The 19,791-nt window shown below is 41.5% G+C and overlaps 1 protein-coding gene across 1 annotated transcript in view; it reads right to left on the reverse strand.

Moving 5' to 3' along the window:
- Positions 1 to 19,791, reverse strand: part of PARP8 (poly(ADP-ribose) polymerase family member 8) — a 179,070-nt gene that overhangs the window by 9,361 nt on the left and 149,918 nt on the right. Inside the window, exons 15-19 of the mRNA XM_063295680.1 lie at positions 19,639 to 19,731; positions 12,455 to 12,580; positions 4,989 to 5,054; positions 2,217 to 2,284; positions 1,486 to 1,534 (exon numbers count right to left, since the gene is read on the reverse strand). Coding sequence (XP_063151750.1) covers positions 1,486 to 1,534; positions 2,217 to 2,284; positions 4,989 to 5,054; positions 12,455 to 12,580; positions 19,639 to 19,731 — 402 coding nt within the window. The remainder of the gene's footprint in view (positions 1 to 1,485; positions 1,535 to 2,216; positions 2,285 to 4,988; positions 5,055 to 12,454; positions 12,581 to 19,638; positions 19,732 to 19,791) is intronic.

Consider the following 19,791-nt stretch of genomic DNA (forward strand, 5'->3'; position numbering starts at 1 on the left):
ACAATCTAAAGATGTTTATGAGTAATCAACCAGGAAAGAACCTTTTCTGTTGCTACCTCTTTCGCTCTGGAATAATGTCTCTCCAGAAATAAATTAACACTGACTTTATTGCAGTTCAGGTGCATATTGGGGGAAAGAAATGCTTCAAAATTGGGGAAAGATGACAGTCATAGTTTCATTGATGGCCAATGATTATGCTATATATTTTTTTTGTTTGTCTTAGTTTACAATGTATAGTTTATATTGATTTTTATTACTGTATTCCATCTGGATATATCCTTTGTTGCAGGCAGTAATGAAAGATTGATCAACAAATAATCAAATGATTATTGTTGATAAGATACAAAAGCACATAAGGGACTTCCTTGGAAGTCCACAGCAACATATATGAGTATGCCAGAGTTTTCTAATCCTTTTCTTATTCTTATTCCTAGAAATAACTTTGGATATTTCTATTTGGATATTAGAGCTTTCCCCAGTGTTGATACCTCTTTCTGAGAATTTTGCAAAAGCAAGATTTCTCTGGAAGACCTGGGGATGTGACATGGAAGGCTGTAATAGCAAAGTTGATAGGGGTTGGGACTTCCGTTGGAGTTAAACAAACTTTGAGGCATATTTTTCTAGACTTGGAGGATTTCCTATGCCAAGCAGTTAATCCTTAAAATTTGATATCATCTATATATTCAGCCAATCTTATTCTATATATAATCAAAGACCAAGACAATTGGATTATGTTCGATTATGCAGTAGCACTACAACACAGAAAAAGTTAATAATGTAAATCCTTAATAATAGTATGTAGGGAAATCTGTCATTATTGCTCTCTGCTTCCTTTGAAATAGCCTAATGTCTCAATTTTAACCATCTTCCACAGCGTGATGATACTACAACTCCCATTACTTCCAGCTAGTGAATAGAATGGGCATTGAAGAGTTGCAATTTTTTAAAGGTAAATTTTATTTGTATGTGGGAAAAACTGGCAATCATATTAGTTAACAAGTTACTTTTTTAAAAATAAGCAAAAACAAACAAGCTATATTTTCCACTAAATTATTTCATACAGTTATGCTTTTCCATGATTTTGGTACTTGTATCATAGCTTTATTAATTAATTAATTTAATTTTTATCCTGCCTTTTTTTTAAACAACTCAAGGCGGTGAACATACCTAATATGCCTTCCTCCTCCTCTTTTCCCCATAACAGCAGCCCTGTGAGGTAGGTTGGGCTGAGTGAGAGTGACTGGCCAAAGGTCACTCAGCCGGCTTTTATGCCTAAGGCAGAACTAGAACTCACAGCCTCCTGGTTTCTAGCCCAGCTCGATTTATATTTATTATCTGAAGATTCTGTAATATTCTGTAATAAAATTCACAGCAGTGGCCAGAAGAACTCACTTAATGGCACAGAAAAGCTATATCCATTGGTTGATAAACTAAAATTAGTATTTATTTTTACAATATCCAACTTGTTTTTAACATTAAACTTACCCTGTTCACAGGTAGCTTCACAATATGTGATCTATTACTGGAAATAACCCTGAAATAGAGTATATGTGAAACAAAATAAATAACAGTTTTTCCTGCTAGCCCTGAAGTTCAAAAAAGTACTGCTGGGAACCTTTATTCCATTTTCCTTGAGTTTATATAGAGGAGCTCAACTATTGCAAGGTATATTTTGTCTCCCATGGTAAGCCTGGTTATTTGTATCAATCAAGTAAAAATGGAGACTTTACCGAAAACTGTAGTAAGTCACAAAATAAAATGTACTCTGCTGAATTAGCTCCTTACCCAGTATTCAAGGAACTTATCTCATTTAATTGTTCTAATTAACATTTACAAAAGAAGGGCACAGTCCGTCTTTAATTGGCTCAGCATTTGATCCTTTCTGCCTATCCCCATCCAAGATATAGTGTTATGAGTTCTGAAGCCCTATTTTGTGTTACAATGTACACATGTCCATTCAGTGCCCCAATCCCTCATTCAGGCAAGATGGCTGAATGATTTTTTAGAAGTTGCACATGGTCTCCCTATTACATCATTATGCACTGGGCCATTACTTATGATCTTAGCTGAGAAGAACAAAATTGGGTTTCTTCAGTTGTAGGGGATTGCACATCATGTTAACAAGGTATAAGTTTATCTATGGGCTCATCATAACATTTCAAAAATATCCTGAATGTATTAAACAGACAGCATAGAAATCTATGTAAGATTTTTACCACTGGAGAAGAGGATGCGCAAGTGGGTCTTGTTTGTCCATCTGCTTCTTTATTTCTAAATAAGGTGCCTAGGAAATAATAACAGTGTGATTGTCAGCTAAGTGATATACTGGAATGAGATACAAGCTAGTGTTGATTCTGGTAATTCTACCAGCCCAAAAACTCTGTAGGAGATCAGTTTAGCAGGTCACCTAAAGAAAAGGCTATCACTTTAAAGTCTCCCTTGGGTCAAGCTCAATTTTTAGTGACCTCATGGGCACATACATGTAGTTGCTTTGGTAACACTATGGAAATGGGTTGTTACTGACACTTCTGGGATTTCTTCTGACTTCTCAATATAGTGTACAGCCCAGGGATTTTCTGGTGATCTCCCATTCAAATATTAACTAGGTCTGATCCAGCTGAACTTTTTTGTGATCAGTAGGTTTTTAATGAGCTGTAGTTCAAAACTCTAGCAACAGTAACATGTTTTCTTCCAAGACTCATTAAACTGCACCCCATCCCTGGGTTCTGAGTTTCTTTCCCAACTATTATTTACAAGGCATTTGCTACTCAGTGTGGTCAGTCTCCGTGGGTATTTTAAACATGTTCTTGAATATACTTGTGCTATCCTTATTTTTCATTGGCCCCATAAACCATAGGAAGGAGAAATCTCCCTCTCTCTCTCTCTCTCTCAACCCATTTCTAAATCAGGTTAGATTTTGTTAAAGAAATAAATCTTTATGCATTTTCATGTACATTTGCCTATACAAGGTTTTGCATAGGCATTCTTTTTCCTATGTAGCATTCGACATACAAAATTCTATGTAGAATTTTGCTAGCCTTTTTTTCCCCCAAGTAATTCCATATCCATCTATCCATCCATCCATCCATCCATCCGGAGTTTGCTCCTAGGAGTGGGACAGCACTCTTAAACACCTATCTTCACTATCTTTTGAACCGATTTTTTTTTTTTTAAAAGATATTCACCATGCCTCTCATGAGTATAATTCACACCCACCCACAAAGGTCAGTTAAATAATACTTCATCTTAAAATTTACATTGTTGAAAATACTCCTGAGAACCGCATCATAGGTCAGATCCATTCACAACGAGACCCCCATGACTTTCTCATTTTATCAGTCCTTTGTAAAAACCGTATCAAACATCACCATACTTTATTCTTTAACTGACTGATATCCCTTCACAAAAACTTTAATAAAAAAAAAGTAGAGATACCACTGAGAGTAAACAAAGCATATTTATTTAAAGAGGAACAAGAGATGAAATGAATTTTGACATGACTGAAGTGTTTGCCAGTCAATTTAGTACACCTTATAATGTTTTCAGGAGCACAAGATTGGATATCCCCAGCTCTGCTCTTCCTCCTAGGTGGCCATGAGATCAGAAGCTTTTTCTTTCTATTTTATAGTAACAAGACTTCCTTGCTAGGTATAAACTGAGGAGAATCATTGTTTGCTTAAGCAGTGGTTAAGCATAGCTTGTTTGATCCTGGCTTGTTTGCCAAGTAGTATCGCCATTCCCCAGTTAAAATCTGACAAAAATATTCTCCAATGATGAAAACTCTTGGTTAATTTAAAATTCTGTTTGTGCTGAAAGAAGACATGGAGGTTTGATGCTGCTCATGAATATGAACTAAAACCATGATTTAACTTCAAGATAAACTGGACCACTGTGGAGACTGTTTAGAGCAATTTTATGTATAATGCTTTCCAAGCATCTAAAATATACTTCTTAAGGACTGATGCCAAAACACATGGGTGAACGAAATACACAATAGGTTTATTTCCACGTATACATCCTTGTCATGTCCTCCCCAATAATGCTATTTCAAAATCCTCTACAATGCTATTTAGATTGTCCCTGAATTGGGGAGACTGAGAGAGAAGAGAAATTCCTTTCAAAATGGGAAGAGGAACTTTCTGCATAGCTTCTATAGTACCAGCAGACTTATAAAGTTCCTTCTCTTTCCAGCTCATATATTCTGTGACTTTCCTTAAAGAAAGTGCCTCTTTCTTATTTTCAAAAAATTGTCCATCCCCTTGCAGCTCCTGAGCTATAAGCTGCTCTATTCAGAAGGGTGCAGTTTTAGGGAGTTGGAGGTTATTATGGGAAGAAGGGCTGATCAATCTGCACATTCACAGATACATACTGTGACCCAATTTTAAACCTTGAGTGAATGCCACCACACTTTAGCACATCATTTTGATTGCCCAATCCAAAGAGACACATCAAATTTAGCTTCAGCAGAACTTTCAGCAGAGTCACAATATAACCTTCTTCCATCTCCAAATGCTCTCCTGTTTCACTTAAGTGAGCAAGCTTTTACTGGCAAAACCATCACCATCACTGCAGCAGATTGTCACAAAACTGTATTTTTCCCTTGGCAGTTAGCTTGGCTTGTTCCTAAGAGTGCACCCAAATAAAAAAATAAACACACAAAAATGCAGCAAGGAGCTGCTGGTCAGGGTTGCATTCCCCAGACAATGGAAACAATCTATTTACTCCCGGGCAGTCCTGCCCTTATTTTGATTTAAGAGTTCTTGTGTAATGGCATGTGATATCAGTGGCACCATTTAAGCTTTATGTGCCAATGTTCTGGTTCATTGATTTTATCTTGTAACTTGTTATCTGTATGAAGATTATTTTGATAGGCTTCCCTTGCATGTCTCCAGTAATACAATACCACACAATGCTGAAAACTCATAAACAGATGTATCCTACTAACAATTAAGAGCACAACAATTGATTTACTTATTTATTTTGCCTACCTGCGTCATTTCTCTTATGGAAGTAATACTATCCAGTGCTTTCATGACTCGGTCATAATTCTTCTTCTATGGTGAAAGAAATGAATAGATTATTTTTCCCCACAGCATGTTTTAAAGTATATTCAGATATATCTCATAGAATCATAGAATTGGAAAGGTCTATTTAGTTCCTGAATCCAAGTCCCTGCTCTATGCAGGCAATCAAATTAAGGCATCCATACCAGATGGCTGTCCAAACTCTCTGCTTGACTATATCTTGTGCAAGGGAGCCCATGACTTCCCTGAATAATTGGTTTCACTCTCACTGTAGCTATCACAGCAATCTGCTATGGCTTTATACAGAATCTGAAACTTTAAGCCCCTAGAACAAGCCATAATTATATCAAAATCATGTTATATATCATGACATCATTGTGCAAATAATGCAACTGACTGTCATGTTCACTGTTCCAATGTTCCTGGTACATCGTAACGTTTTGCATGTCATTTGCCTGATACGTGTTTGATCTCTGGAGGGAGGAGGATTCCTCTTCGGGGAGTTGTTATCTCTTGGCTGCTGGGTTGGAATGTGTTTGGGTTATCTCATGTGTTCAAGGTTGCTTTCCCAGGATATGTGGAAAACGGTGAACAGCACCTGGGAGCGGGGTGGTTGCTATGGCTGGGCGAGGGGAGGGATTACGTTGGAAGCCGAGGGTTTTTAGTTTGTATTTGGCGCGCTTTTCGTTATTCTCAGCTTTCTCTGTATTTGCATACTATTCTTCCAATAAATCAGATATCGTTAAGTATCTGCTTGTGAGTCTGAGTATATCAGGATAGGCAATCATTACATAAAGCTGAGAATCTTTAAACTTTTACCACTAACATCCTTCCAGAGTATCTGTGAGGAAATAAAGTTAGTGATGACTGAACCTACTCCTTGCTCGGGGGAAAGTGAAGATTCCAGTGCGGGGGAACCGGATTCCATGGTAAAGAGAAGGGAAAGGACCCCCACTCCGGAATCGGAGGACCTATCGGAGACCTCGGGTTCCAGCCCAGCGACAGGAAAAGCGGTAAAGTCCAAAGTGGTTAAGAAGGCAGAGGAATCACCGGGTGATCGGATGATGGGGGGTGAGGAACAGGGAACCCTACCAGGAACGCCCCAGGCGTCTGGGAAACCAAGGTATCCGCTGTCCCCGAATGTGGTCAGGATTGAGAAGAGAGGGTCGGAGGACTCCGAGGCCCCTGAGAAATCACAAGGGTGGGAAGCCAGGATACGGTCCCTGGAAGACATGATGGCGAAGATGTCATTGGCGTGGGGCGGCCAGGACAGAGGAGGAAGGGAACATCGCTACAGACGGTCGTCCCCATCTATTTCTCTCCCCCCCCCCGAGTGTGAGGAAGAAGGACCAGAGGAGGCACCGGGGGGGATCACCACCGCGCAGTCCCCAGTGTGCGTCCCCATCGCCCCCCCCGGCGTTCGGAGGACAGAGGAAGGGGAAGAAGTAGGGATGGGAAGAGAAATCCCAAAGTCAGGGTTTCGAATCCCCCCCCCCCCGAGAGGAAAGGTCCCCGGTGTCCAGGAGAAGGGCTGGGCAGAAAGAGAGGAAGAGGAGCCCACAGGGGGCAAGATACAGGGATTTCACTGTCAAGTTTGATGGGGATGCCACGAAGCTGTCATTCTTCCTGACCAATGCAAAAAGCTATATGGAGGAGTTTGGGAGGCTGTTTCCTTCAGAAAGGGCTAAGTTAAATGCTGTGGCCACCAAACTGAAGGGGAGGGCAGCTGATTGGTTTGTCCAATTAACCGAGATGGACGCCATGGAGTTGGAAGATTTCGAAGACTTCCTGTGGGCACTAAAGTTGCATTTTGCTGACCCGTTAGCTAAAGAGAAAGCCAAGGTGGCTCTGAGGGAACTGATCCAAGGATCAAAGTCCGTGGCCGATTACGCCCTAGAATTCCAAGCCTTAGCTGCAAAGGTGGACGATTGGTCACAAACGACCTTAATAGAAATGTTCAAAGATGGACTGAGACCCGAGTTGCTGAGATGGGCGTTGGGAAGAGCAGATCCTATTACCCTATATGACTGGATTCAACTGGCGGGGAATGTCGAGCAAGCCCACGCTAAGTTCGCACAAAGCAGGAAGGGTCCTAAGCAAATGGCTATGATGAGAGCGCCCAAGCCACTGGGCACCACCGGCAGAGCGGGGCGCCCGGCCTGGCAGGAGGAGAAGGAGAGCCGTCTTGCAAAAGGACAATGCCTCCGATGTGGGAAGGAAGGGCACCAAGCAGCGGCGTGCCCGCAGAGAAAGACCAAGGAGCATCTGGGCAAGTCGTCAGAAGAAATCCCCCTCCGCGCCCAGGAAGATGAAGGCAGCGTTGGCTGAGACCGAAGCTGAGGACATCCCTTTCTTTGGGGACGAGGGGGAGCCCGAGCTGTCCCAGCCGGCGGGAAATGCCAGCCACCTGCTCTAAAGGGCGCCGCTGGGCAGGTGGTAGAGGAAGGGCACGACCATATTTCAGTGAGTGGCAACTACCCCACGCTGACAGTGAAGGTGAAGTTGGGCTCCCGCACAAAAACGGTGGAAGTGTGGGCGTTGATCGATTCAGGGTGCTCACATTGCTTAATGCACCCTGATGTGGTGGCTGCTTTGGAGCTACCCATGTTTCCGTTGAAACGGCCCATGATTTTTACCCAACTAGACGGGACTACGGTGGGGGGGGAAGCCAGTCACCCATTCCACGGGCATGGTGGCGTTGCAAATGGGTACCCACCGGGAGGGGCTGCCTTTTGTAGTGGCGCCAGTGGGGGGTCCTTTGGTCATTTTGGGGATCCCTTGGTTGGTCCAGCAAAACCCATATATAAATTGGGTGCACAGGACTTTGACTTTTGGGGATGGTTTCTATCAAGCTCCTGAGGAAGACGACGCTTCCGAGGCTGCAGTGGGGAGGGCGGCAGCCGCGACTCCGCATTTTGCAGCCACCCCACTAGAAGGGTTGCCAGAGCAATACCAGGGTTTTGCAGACGTGTTTGGCGAGGAGGCGGCGGACCAACTCCCACCGCATCGGAAAACTGACTGTGCCATAGAGTTGGTCCCAGATGCCCAACTGCCCAAACCTAAAATCTATGCCATGACCCAAGAAGAACTGGGAGCGCTGAGAGAGTTTGTGGACAAAAATTTGGCAAGGGGTTTTATCGAACCAGCTAATTCACCAGTGGGGGCACCTGTGTTATTCTGAGCAAAGAAGGATGGGACATTGAGACTTTGTACAGATTACCGCGGATTAAATGCGGTCTCGATATTAAACAAATATCCTCTGCCAATAATAAAAGACATGTTAGCACATCTGGCCAAGGGGAAAATCTTCTCTAAGCTGGATTTGAGGGAGGCGTATTTCCGTATACGCATACGGGAAGGGGATGAGTGGAAAACTGCTTTCAATTGTCCCCTGGGATCTTTCCAGTACAAAGTTTTGCCATTCGGGTTGGCAGGGGCTCCTGGGGTGTTTATGCAATTGATCAATGAAGTGTTGCATGAGCATTTGTTCAAAGGGGTACTGGTTTATTTGGATGATGTGTTAATTTACACTGAAACGATGGAAGAACATGAGCGTTTGGTGAAACAGGTGCTCAGCAAACTGAGAAAGGCTGAGCTTTATGCTAAACTCTCTAAATGTGAATTTCATAAGACTCAACTTGATTATTTGGGGTACAGAATTTCCGACAGGGGTATTGAAATGGACCCTGCAAAGATCCAAGCCATTTTAGAGTGGGAGCGCCCGCGTACTCGCAGGCAGCTCCAAAGTTTCCTTGGATTTTCCAACTATTATCGCCAATTCATCCAGGGGTTCACAGAGATTGCACTGCCTCTCACTGACTTATTGCGAACGAAGGGTCTGGGAGACACACGCAGGGTAAAGAACCCGGGAGCATTGCTCAAGTGGACACCTGAATGCCAGGTGGCTTTTGACAAGCTAAAAAGCCTATTCATGGCTGAGCCTATCCTGCAACACCCTGATCCCACTAAACCTTTTGTGGTTCAAGTGGATGCCTCTGATTTCTCCATTGGAGCGCTTTTGTTGCAGGCAGATGCTGCTGGCTGCCTCAGACCCTGTGCGTATCTCTCCTGAAAGTTTTCTGAGACCGAACGACGATGGCATGTTTGGGAAAAGGAGGCTTTTGCTGTCAAAGCAGCTTTGGAGGCATGGCGCCACCTTTTAGAGGGGGCCAAGTGTCTGTTTGAGGTTTGGACGGACCATAAAAGCTTAGAAGCGCTCAGCACGCCCCGTAAGCTCAGCCCTAAACAAATTCGTTGGGCTCAATTCTTCAGCCGTTTTGATTTTAAGTTGAAGTTCATTCCGGGTAAGAAGAACTTCCTGGCTGATGCGCTTTCCCGCCTGCCCCAAGATTCGACCTCAGTGCCTGACGTGGTAGGCACTTTGTGGACAGACCCCCAGTTGGGTATGCAGGCTGTCACTCGCAGCCAGACATGCACGCAGCCCTCAGATTCAGTTTCACCAGCTGGGGGGAGGCTGTCAATCCCTTCTAAGTTGCAACAACAGTTTCTCTCCGAACTGAAATCTGACACTTGGTTGCAAGCAAATAGAGACAATGTTACATTTGACCAAGGCTTCCCATGGAAGCAAAGCTGTCTCTATGTTCCTGACAGTTTGCGAAGGGAGGTCCTACTCAGGTCTCATGATGACAAACTGGCTGGTCATTTTGGCTTTGTAAAAACCTTACACCTGGTCCGGCGCCAGTTTTGGTGGCCTACATTGAGGCGTGATGTAAAAAGTTATGTTGCTTCTTGTCCTGTCTGTGCCATGTCAAAACGGAAGGGGGGTAAACCGCAAGGGCTGCTGCAGCCGGTGGCCAGCCCCTCCCGTCCTTGGGAGGACATCTCTATGGATTTTATTGTTGACTTGCCTCCAAGCCAGAGAAAGACTGTGATTTGGGTTGTAAAAGACTACTTTTCTAAACAAGCCCATTTCATTCCATGTGCCTCTATCCCGTCGGCTCAGCAGTTAGCCCGCCTCTTCCTAGTCCACGTGTACAGAATTCATGGATGCCCTGCCTGTTTGGTCACAGACTGCGGGACACAATTTACTTCCCAGTTTTGGCAGGCATTTTTAAAACTGCTGGGTACCAAACAGGCGCTGTCCACTGCGTCGCATCCTGAGACTGACGGATCTACGGAGGCTCTTAATGCCACCTTGGAACAATATTTGAGAGCCCTTTGTAAACTATCAGCAGGACAATTGGGTTGATCTCCTGCCTTTCGTTGAAGTGGCTTACAACAACGCGGTACATCAAAGCACAGGTCACACCCCCTTCCATACTGTTTTTGGCCGGGATTTCGTGCCCATTCCTGACCTGCCTCAACCCACTTCACCGCCTTCTTCCCCTTCCGACTGGGCTGCACACCTGGCCGATGCCTGGCCAGTAATTCAACAAGCACTGGCTGATGCCCAATCAACCTACAAACTGCATGCTGATAAGAAGCGAGCCTTTCAGCCTGCCTTCAAAGTTGGCGATAAGGTCTACCTCTCCACCAAGTTTATTAAATTCCCTCAACCCTCTAAGAAACTGGCTCCTAAGTTTGTTGGACCCTTTCCCATCGTGGGAATTATCAACCCTGTCACTTTCAAATTGGACTTGCCACACAACCTTAAACACTTACATCCTGTTTTTCATTGCAGCTTGCTCAAGCTGGTTCACCACTCCGATCGCTGGCATCTCCAACCTACACCCCCTCCGCCCATTATGATTGACAGACAACAGCACTTTGAAGTGAAGGAGATCCTTGATTCCCGCAGGCTTCGTAATACCCTGCAGTACCTTGTTCACTGGAAGCATTTCCCCCACCCTGAGTGGGTGGCTGCCCACGATGTTCACTCTCCTCTTCTAGTTAGGCGTTTTCACGCTGCTTACCCTCTGAAACCTGCTCCTTAGTATTTTTGGGGGGGCGGTATGTCATGTTCACTGTTCCAATGTTCCTGGTACATCGTAACGTTTTGCATGTCATTTGCCTGATACGTGTTTGATCTCTGGAGGGAGGAGGATTCCTCTTCGGGGAGTTGTTATCTCTTGGCTGCTGGGTTGGAATGTGTTTGGGTTATCTCATGTGTTCAAGGTTGCTTTCCCAGGATGTGTGGAAAACGGTGAACAGCACCTGGGAGGGGGGTGGTTGCTATGGCTGGGCGAGGGGAGGGATTACGTTGGGAGCCGAGGGTTTTTAGTTTGTATTTGGCGCGCTTTTCGTTATTCTCAGCTTTCTCTGTATTTGCATACTATTCTTCCAATAAATCAGATATCATTAAGTATCTGCTTGTGAGTCTGAGTATATCAGGATAGGCAATCATTACACTGACACACTTGTGTCACTCACTTCTTGTTATTATGTCTGAAGCAAGTACATCAGTTGCATCATTTGCATAAAGACAAATGATATTACAGTTCCCCAGCCTTGTTCCCCTGCAAACAGTAAGATACTCTTTATCCTTTGAAACTCCATGTGGAGATACTGCTACTTTTCACTGACTTTAGAATCCATTGCTGACTGTACACCAACAACCACTGCACTGTTCCAATCTGAAACTCAAACTGCTATCAATACAATATGCCTATCAACCAATAGTTATAGCCCAAAACATCTGGAGATCATCTGCCTCTCCCAAGCAGATGACCTCCAGATGTTTTGGGCTGAAACATTATTCCTGACAATTGGTAATGTTAACTTGGGCTGATGGAAGTTCTAGTCTGAAACTTCTAAAAACAACAGATTGAAAAAGACTGTTGGGCACTAAGGCAAGTGGTAACTACTAACACGCGCTTTGTTCAGAAACAAAAATGAGTGTGAGTATATACAATGTTTTATGAATACACCAGGTCATTTTTTTCTGTATCCAACTCTATCTTAAAGTGAGTATTTCAGTAATTAATTACTGTGGTTATTCAGGACTAGCCTTATAGGCATATGTTTGAAAACATCCAATAGCTCAGAGGTAAGGCACATTCTTCCTCTTTCTTGCTCATGCTCTGAAATTTCAATTACAAAGATTTTATGTCTTACAAATACCTTTGCTTGAGATCCTGAAGAATAGACTAAAACCGAACTAAGCCATAATGCAGTTTGCTTGGTTTTGGTTTAGTGTATTGTATGAACCTAGTCAATGAGATCTGTAAACTATGGCTCATGGTTTAGTACAAGTCAGAAGACATCTAGTTTAAGCAACAAACCATATTATGGCTTCACCACAATGTGTGAACTGAATGTTTATGAAGTTTGATAAATTAACAAATTGATAATCACCTAAATCTACTGCTGGTTTCCATAAGGAGTGATACTATTATAAGTAAGCAAACAGGGTACATTTTTTTATTTGAGCCTTGATCTCAGCCATCCTCCACTGCTGTGGGAAAGGAAGGGAGCAGTGTTCTTTGCCTATATCAACACCCCCTCCCCCCTAAAAAGAGTTTGATACATACCCTGGGATTAAAGGCTAGCATCTGAGAGTCATTAGGATCTACTACTGAAGGATATGGCTCAAAAATGACAACTTTCCTGGGGGATTCTAATGCAGAACGGCACATGGATACTAATAAGTCTACAACCTAGAAAGAAGAGAGAAAGAAAGAAAAGGAAAAAAGAAAGTTCAAAAGGAAGACTCCCCCCCTCCCCCAAAATAAGTGCATAAATGATTCCCCACCAGATCTGGACCAGAACCTTGTTAAAATTTACCAAGGGTTTCAAACTGAGAATTGTACCAGCAGGACCAAGGCAACTTATATAAGGAAGTTCCTGCTCTGTTCTCCATTGTGCTGCAGCGTCACCACTGACACCAATTGTGTCAAGTGACACAAAGGGGTAACAGAACAGAATTTGGTTTGTTTGGCCTCTTCATTTAAGCAACCTGCTCCTCTGAGAGCAGCCTATTTACTTCTTCAAATTATTAATGGCATGACTGTGATCATTCATTCAAGGATTCAGATTATTTATTCCATGAATATACAAGGGGAAAGCCAACAGGCTTTTTCCTTCCTCCTGGTGCACCTATGTCCAGTTTAGGTGGTTGTTGTTTATTCATTTAGTCGCTTCCGGCTCTTCGTGACTTCATGGACCAGCCCATGCCAGAGCTTCCTGTCGGTCGTCAACACCCCCAGCTCCCCCAGGGACGAGTCCGTCACCTCTAGAATATAGTTTAGGTGGAGTCCACATATATATAGTTAAAAGTATGAGGGCTTTTGTTTATGAAATTGTAAACTCATTGAATGGCATTGGGTACAAAGTCTCTGTGGATGTTGAAAGACCACCTGATCTGATGCAGAGTCCTAAACTGGGGATCAAAATGGACTGACTTATTCTGCCAGAAATAATCCAGTCCAACTCAATTCCCAGAACTGAAGTGAGATTCAGAAACATTTGTTTGTTGTTTGTGTTTATATGGCTGCCCATCTCACACAAGGTGACTCTGGGCAGCATACAACAATGAGATAAAAACAGTGAATAAATAAAAACAATCAGTATTAAAAGGTAAAATGATTATTAAAAGAATATTGTCACAAAATTTTAAAATATACCAACCCCATGGAGAGAGTGAGAACGTCAGTCACAGTCACATTCCCAAAGACCTGACAACATAACCAGGTCTTGAGGAACTTCCTAAACAATAGCAGGGAAGGAACTAACCCAATTTCAGGGGGGAGAATGTTCCACAAGGAGGAAGCCACAGCAGAGAAGGTCCATTTCCTGGGAAATGTTCAGTTCTCCCATAGTCAAGCATAGAAAATATATAGATTACTATAATATTTTTCCCCAATCAAAATGGATGAAAACTTCATAAAAGCCATAGTGTGTGAGAAAATTAATTGCCCTAAAGTTAATAGGTATAGGTGCTAAAGATGTGCTTTTTTAAAATGGGGGAGGATTTTTTAAAAAACAGAACTCTTCATAAAATCATTATTCCAGATAGAGCTGCCTTAACAAAAGTTACTGGAACTATGCTTGATGACGATGCCGCCCTTTGTAAATAATAATTTAAAAAAATATATTTTATTTTATTTTTTATTTTAACAGATACTAAGGCCCTTGCCATCTCTCAGACTACTGCAACTCACTCTACATGGGGCTGCCCTTGAAGACTACCTGAAAATTTCAGCTGATCCAGAATACAGTGCATGTGTGCTCAGTGGTCAGTTGTAGTACCAGCATGTTATACCTCTGCTGCATTAGCTGCACAGTTTACCACTAGGTTTCCAAGTGCAATTCAAGATGCTGACTGCTAGCTACAAGGCCCTGTATAGCTGGAGCCCAGATATCTTGGGGACCACCTTCCCCAGTAGTTTCTGCCCATCCTATTCAGACAACCAGGGAGAACTTGCTTAGGATTCTCTCCTACCAGAAGGTATGGTGGGAGAGGGGCCAATGATGGATGTTCTGTTTAGCAGCTCCCCTCCACTGCAGTAGCCTGCATGTGTGAGAAAATGTTTATTGCATATTTTGAATATGAGTTATCTATTTTTGAAATCAACACTGGAGTAATATGCTGATGAAAAACAACTTGTACCAGTTTTTTCTGAATGTAATATTTGCAGTGAATCTAGTATTTATTTACCATTGGTATTCCCATTGTTATATATCAATTGCCCTGTTTAAATTCTGCATCCATTCGATCATACCATTTTTGATTTGTTCAGTTTCTGAATCATATTTCAATATCAACTTATAAATAAGCCACAACAGATGCTTGGAATTTTGTGTTATATGTTTTTCAAATTTGGTCAAAGTTCCACCTTGTTTTTGTGATTTTCTTTTTAAACTATACTACTTATTTGAAGATACTGAAACCAATGAGGCATTTCTGAACAATCTAAGGAAAGCATCTTCAAAGATTTCACCTTTGTTTTAATCTTTAATTTTGCTATCTATGCAAATTATTACCTCTTCACGGATCAAATTCTTTTGTACATTCCGCTTCGTGAGAATAAATATTTACTATAGCACTGAAGCAAAGGGAAATAATTTGGACTTACTCTTTTATATTTATCACATACTTTTAGTATACTATTTATGATTGTGTAATCTCTAATAGACTAGACACGTCTGTTTATATCCAACCAAAATAATTTGTGCTTGCCTGCAAGCCCTGCTCCTTCAATAGAGGTAACCCAGTCCTATGGTACTATGATCCAATCTGTATTCCAAATTAAACCACCGGCTTGACAATATACTTCGAGATGCGCTACAGCCAGTCCACCTTGTCCTTTCCCATCTTGCAAAATCCTCAATTTAATCCTTGGTCTTCAGTTTGATCAAATAAAGTTAATTGTCTTTGCCATTCATTTAATGTCTTTTTTCAGTTCTTCTTTGAATCATTTGAAAGTTGATCCTTATTAAAATATTCATTTTTACTATTTATCTTTTTCCTAAGCTGAACAAGTTTAACTTCTTCCATCTTAAGATATTTGCCATTACATTTTTCCAAGCCTGTAAATAATTAATCTTGAATGAGTCATTAATATATTTTGTAAAGTAATTTCCCAGGTATTTAATAGGTTTGACAGTGATAGTAAACCCTGTTACTTGCTACAAATGTTGCTTTTCCTCTTTTGGTAAATTCCATGTTATCATCTGTTCCTTGTTTTTATTAATTTGATATCCGGATACAAGTCCATATTTTTGTATATGCTCCATTATTGATTCTAAAGAATCCTTTGGATGGGTAACTCTTAAGAACAACATCATCAGCATATAATTTAAGTTATGTTCTTGATTTACCAATATGATTCCTTAAATTTTATTCTCTTGCTGTATCTTTCTTGCCAATAGTTCTAAAGCCAATAGAAATAAAGGAGAGAGGAGATAAGTCTGTCTTGTTCCTTTCATTATAATACATATAAGTATTAATTTTCAGTGGATAAACCAGAGGCCTAAGAAATTAATTTGCTATACCAGGTCAGCTGCCAATGCATCTTGCAAAGCCCAATCATACAACTGTTCAGGGTAAGAGATTTGAGCAACGAGACCAAACAATCTATCTTTTCCCTCTTACCCAGCAGATGTCATCATTCCTTTCCCAGGCCATTCTGACTGGGCTGATGAATGATAACACTGATTGGAGAGAAGGCCTATCCATCACTGAATCCACTATCTACCCTCACAACATGGTATTTTATGTAAACACTGTTTTAATTCTCTCTCTGGCTGCTGCACTTCCAGAGAAACATATGGGACCTTCAGCTTTATAAAGGCTGAGAAACCAAATGAAAGGTTCACATCATTATCTAAGTTTAGATTTTATCTGATATACACCCTTATACCTTCAATACATATTTTGAAGTGAAGGAAGTACAGGCTTCTGGCCTTCCCAGATGTATGCTTATTGATGATAGGGTTGCCAAAAAGCAGTGACACAGTGCTTCTGTGCCATATGCCCTAACAAAATTAGCCTAACCAATCAGTTGAATGCTTTCCAGATAGTGTGGCCAAGAATGGGTAACCGATAACCCACAGGCTTTATGTTCTCCCCAGCATTCCACTTGAGTCCCCCAAAGTGTTTTAAACAAGTGGATTTTTTTTTCCTTTTGTACTTGGCAGGGCCTGGTGGGGAAGAGTGTTAATGGGTAAAATGGGTGCCTCAGTCCCACAAGAGATTAATACACACCAGGCAGCACTTCAAAACACAGAAAACTCTAAAATAAATCAGGTAATTTCTCCCTTTGGGTTTTAGAGATAAAAAGGGTGCCTTTTTTCCTCAATTATTTTCTTTCAAATTTGCTTTTCCTCATATATTGCTTGGTGAGGAAATCTGAAGCTCTTAAAAATGTCCATATACCTGTAATCTTGACAGGGTGTAATGATAGTTTTGGTCTACAGTTAATTTTGGAATAAGCTGTATTTTGCTTTTTCCTACTCAGCAATGTGTGCATCATAAAATATTCATGGAACAAGTGAACGTTTTTCCCCCAGGACCACAGTAAATCTTTCTGCGTGAGAAGCAGGAAAGAGTTAAAACACCTAAAGCACTGTTACTCAGTGTGGGCATTCTCCAGATGTTTTGATTTCAACTCCCAGAACTTCCAGCAATGACCATGGAGGCTAGGGAATGATGGGAGCTGAAGTCCCCTCATCTGGAAGGTTCCCTGTTGGGAAAGGGAAACACAAAACATGTCAAATATAAGCATTCCTCAACGGATGGCTATGAGAACCTATATGTACTAATGGCATCCTTTCATCAGGAAAGTGCTATTAATGCTTATTTTTATGCCTTCCCTTTTCTTTAAAAAAATGATAAAGCTAATTAAGAATTGAGAACCACACAGAGCTTATAATAATTTATTGCTTTCATCCCAGGTATTCAGATGGAAGTTCAGAAGATAATGGCAAACCCCTGCTGGATCACCAATAGATGAATGGGATGAAAGGATGTGGGGGAAATCTCTAAGTATGGATGCATGGTTACTCTCTACTTGAGAACTTCAGCTCCAGTTTTGAAGCCATAAGCTGTGTGCCAAGCGTTGCATGTGGGAGAGATCCAACACTTTTCCTATAGAGTGGGTGAAATGGATTTGGGGGTTTGGGGGCTGGTTTGAGCTTTGCTTATTTCTCTAGATTAAGTTATCTGAGCTGTTCTAAATATATCTTGCCTTCAAAACAGAGGCCAGAATTTAACAGGAATACCATAAATCATTTCCAATTCTGGACAAACCACTTCCAGAAAAAGCATGAGCTGGGAACACATGGATTGTCCTCATTATGGTAGGAGAAAAGAAGCATGACAGAACTGGATTAGTCCTGTAAAGTGCATCTTTAGGAGCAACAGTGCTGTAGAAACCCATTTCTTTCTCCAAACTCCTGCTCTTCAAAAATACTGGCTGCTTTCCTGGTTTCTCACCCCTTGTTAGTAGCCTGACTTTGTTTTGCCTTACAGACAATTTTCTGGTCTCTTGTTATTCATTTGATTTCATTTCGTGAAACAGACTGGTGCCTGACCTTCAGCTTCACAGACTGTCAACTGTAGCCTGTGAGCAACAACTAATGCATCCTTTGAAAATGGACCGAAGAAAGCATTCCACTGAAAAAGCATCTGATTTCATTTACAAATGTTCAGACTACAGTCATGTTCCTGATACTTGCTGTCTTTAAAAAGAACAATGTAAAAGTATTCCCCTTAATGCTGTCAATATTCCCTCTTCTTGTTGGAGATTATGATAAAATCCTGAGCAAACAACTTTGGATATTTCAAAGAATGCAAATGAAACCTTTCTGAAGTAATTAGGAAAATCAGCAAGAGTCTAAGAACAAAGATTACAGTTAAAATTATTTGACCACATCATGATAGTTACTGTAGCACAGAAACACCTTAAAAGAACCATCCAACAATTATTCAAACATTTGAAGCAGTAAACGTATTTTTATTTAATGGAGTGCCCTGAAATGAATTCTTCAGTTCACAGCCCTGCCATCTTTCTGATAACAGTTCTTTGATTTAAAATGATTCACTCAGGGAGAACATTAAAAAGACGGATTTGATTAATGCAACCCTCTGATTCCTCCTACAGTCTCAGACGGACTGCGACTCCTACCAAGGTTAGTTCAAAAATCTTTATATTCAGGCCTCTGGAGGGAAATAAAAAAGATGATTCTTTCAAAAAGTGCAATGAAAAAGAAACACCAGGGAGCACAATGTATTTTGTCTGCCTTCCCTTCTCTCCTTTTTTCTCACTTGGCATGAATGGGCAATCTTAGTGCCAATGAGCAAGTGTTGTTCAGTAGATTTGAGAACTGGATTAATTGCTCCTCCCACCCACCAGACAAGGGTATCCAAATATCTGTCTAGCCGTAATATCATTGCTAGAAGGCAACAGTGTGGAACTTGTAGACCTTGTAATGTTGCCAGGGTCCAATTCCCATTGGTGGGCATTCTGGTACAACAGCCCTGGAGAGTCACTGCCTCCTCATTCCTGGTGGCTGGGGTAGCCATAAAGCTTATACCCAGCAGCAAATCTGAAGGCTGCCTATCAGCATACTCTTGATTCCTTGACAAAACCGGTCTTGGAGAATAAAAATATGGAAGAACTAACACATGAAGGAATGAAGAAGTTTTGGGTGTTGTCGTCAAGGAAAGCTTGGATGGAATGGTTTTAGAATAAAGTTCCTACATACTAAGACTGTGCAGCACTTTGGATTTGATCTCCAGGAAGTACTTTGCAGAGGAAAGGAATATGAATGTAGCACCTGACTGCAACACCTTAAAGTTGCTGGGTCGTTTCCCTGGATCATTCAGCAGCTCAGGAAAGGGCACAGCTGCTTCCAGGCATTGCAGGTAAGTGCCATGTTCATTGCTACCATGCCCTTTGAAGCACTGTTTAGAGATTGAATCCAAATTGCTGCACAGCCCTAATGTGTACATAATCCTTTAACATGGACTCTCTCATACTGACAAAATATGGTTCCAAAAGAAAAACATGAAAATTAGCTTTATTCTAATTTCATTTGCTATAACATGAAAGTTTTTGAAAACACCAGCTATCCTGCAAAACCAAAGTTCAATGAGGTTTTGGTGCTAATTAAGAGACAATAAAAGGAAGCAAAATGACATACAAAGATGAATAACTCAAGTGGCTATATAAAAGTAACTCGTTCTTGTACAAGTAAATTATTTGATTTTTACCTGAGCCCCTGTTGCAATTTCATCCGCAGCTTCATTCATCACGCCTAGAGTTTGGAAAGCAAATACACACAGTTCCCGTTCACAGACAGTTGGCTAAAAGGAAAGGGGAGAAAATGTTCATGGTTATATTTAGCAATCTTCACCAACCTGACC

This window comes from Candoia aspera, chromosome 2, assembly GCF_035149785.1.
Source record: "Candoia aspera isolate rCanAsp1 chromosome 2, rCanAsp1.hap2, whole genome shotgun sequence".
Lineage (NCBI taxonomy): Eukaryota > Metazoa > Chordata > Lepidosauria > Squamata > Boidae > Candoia > Candoia aspera.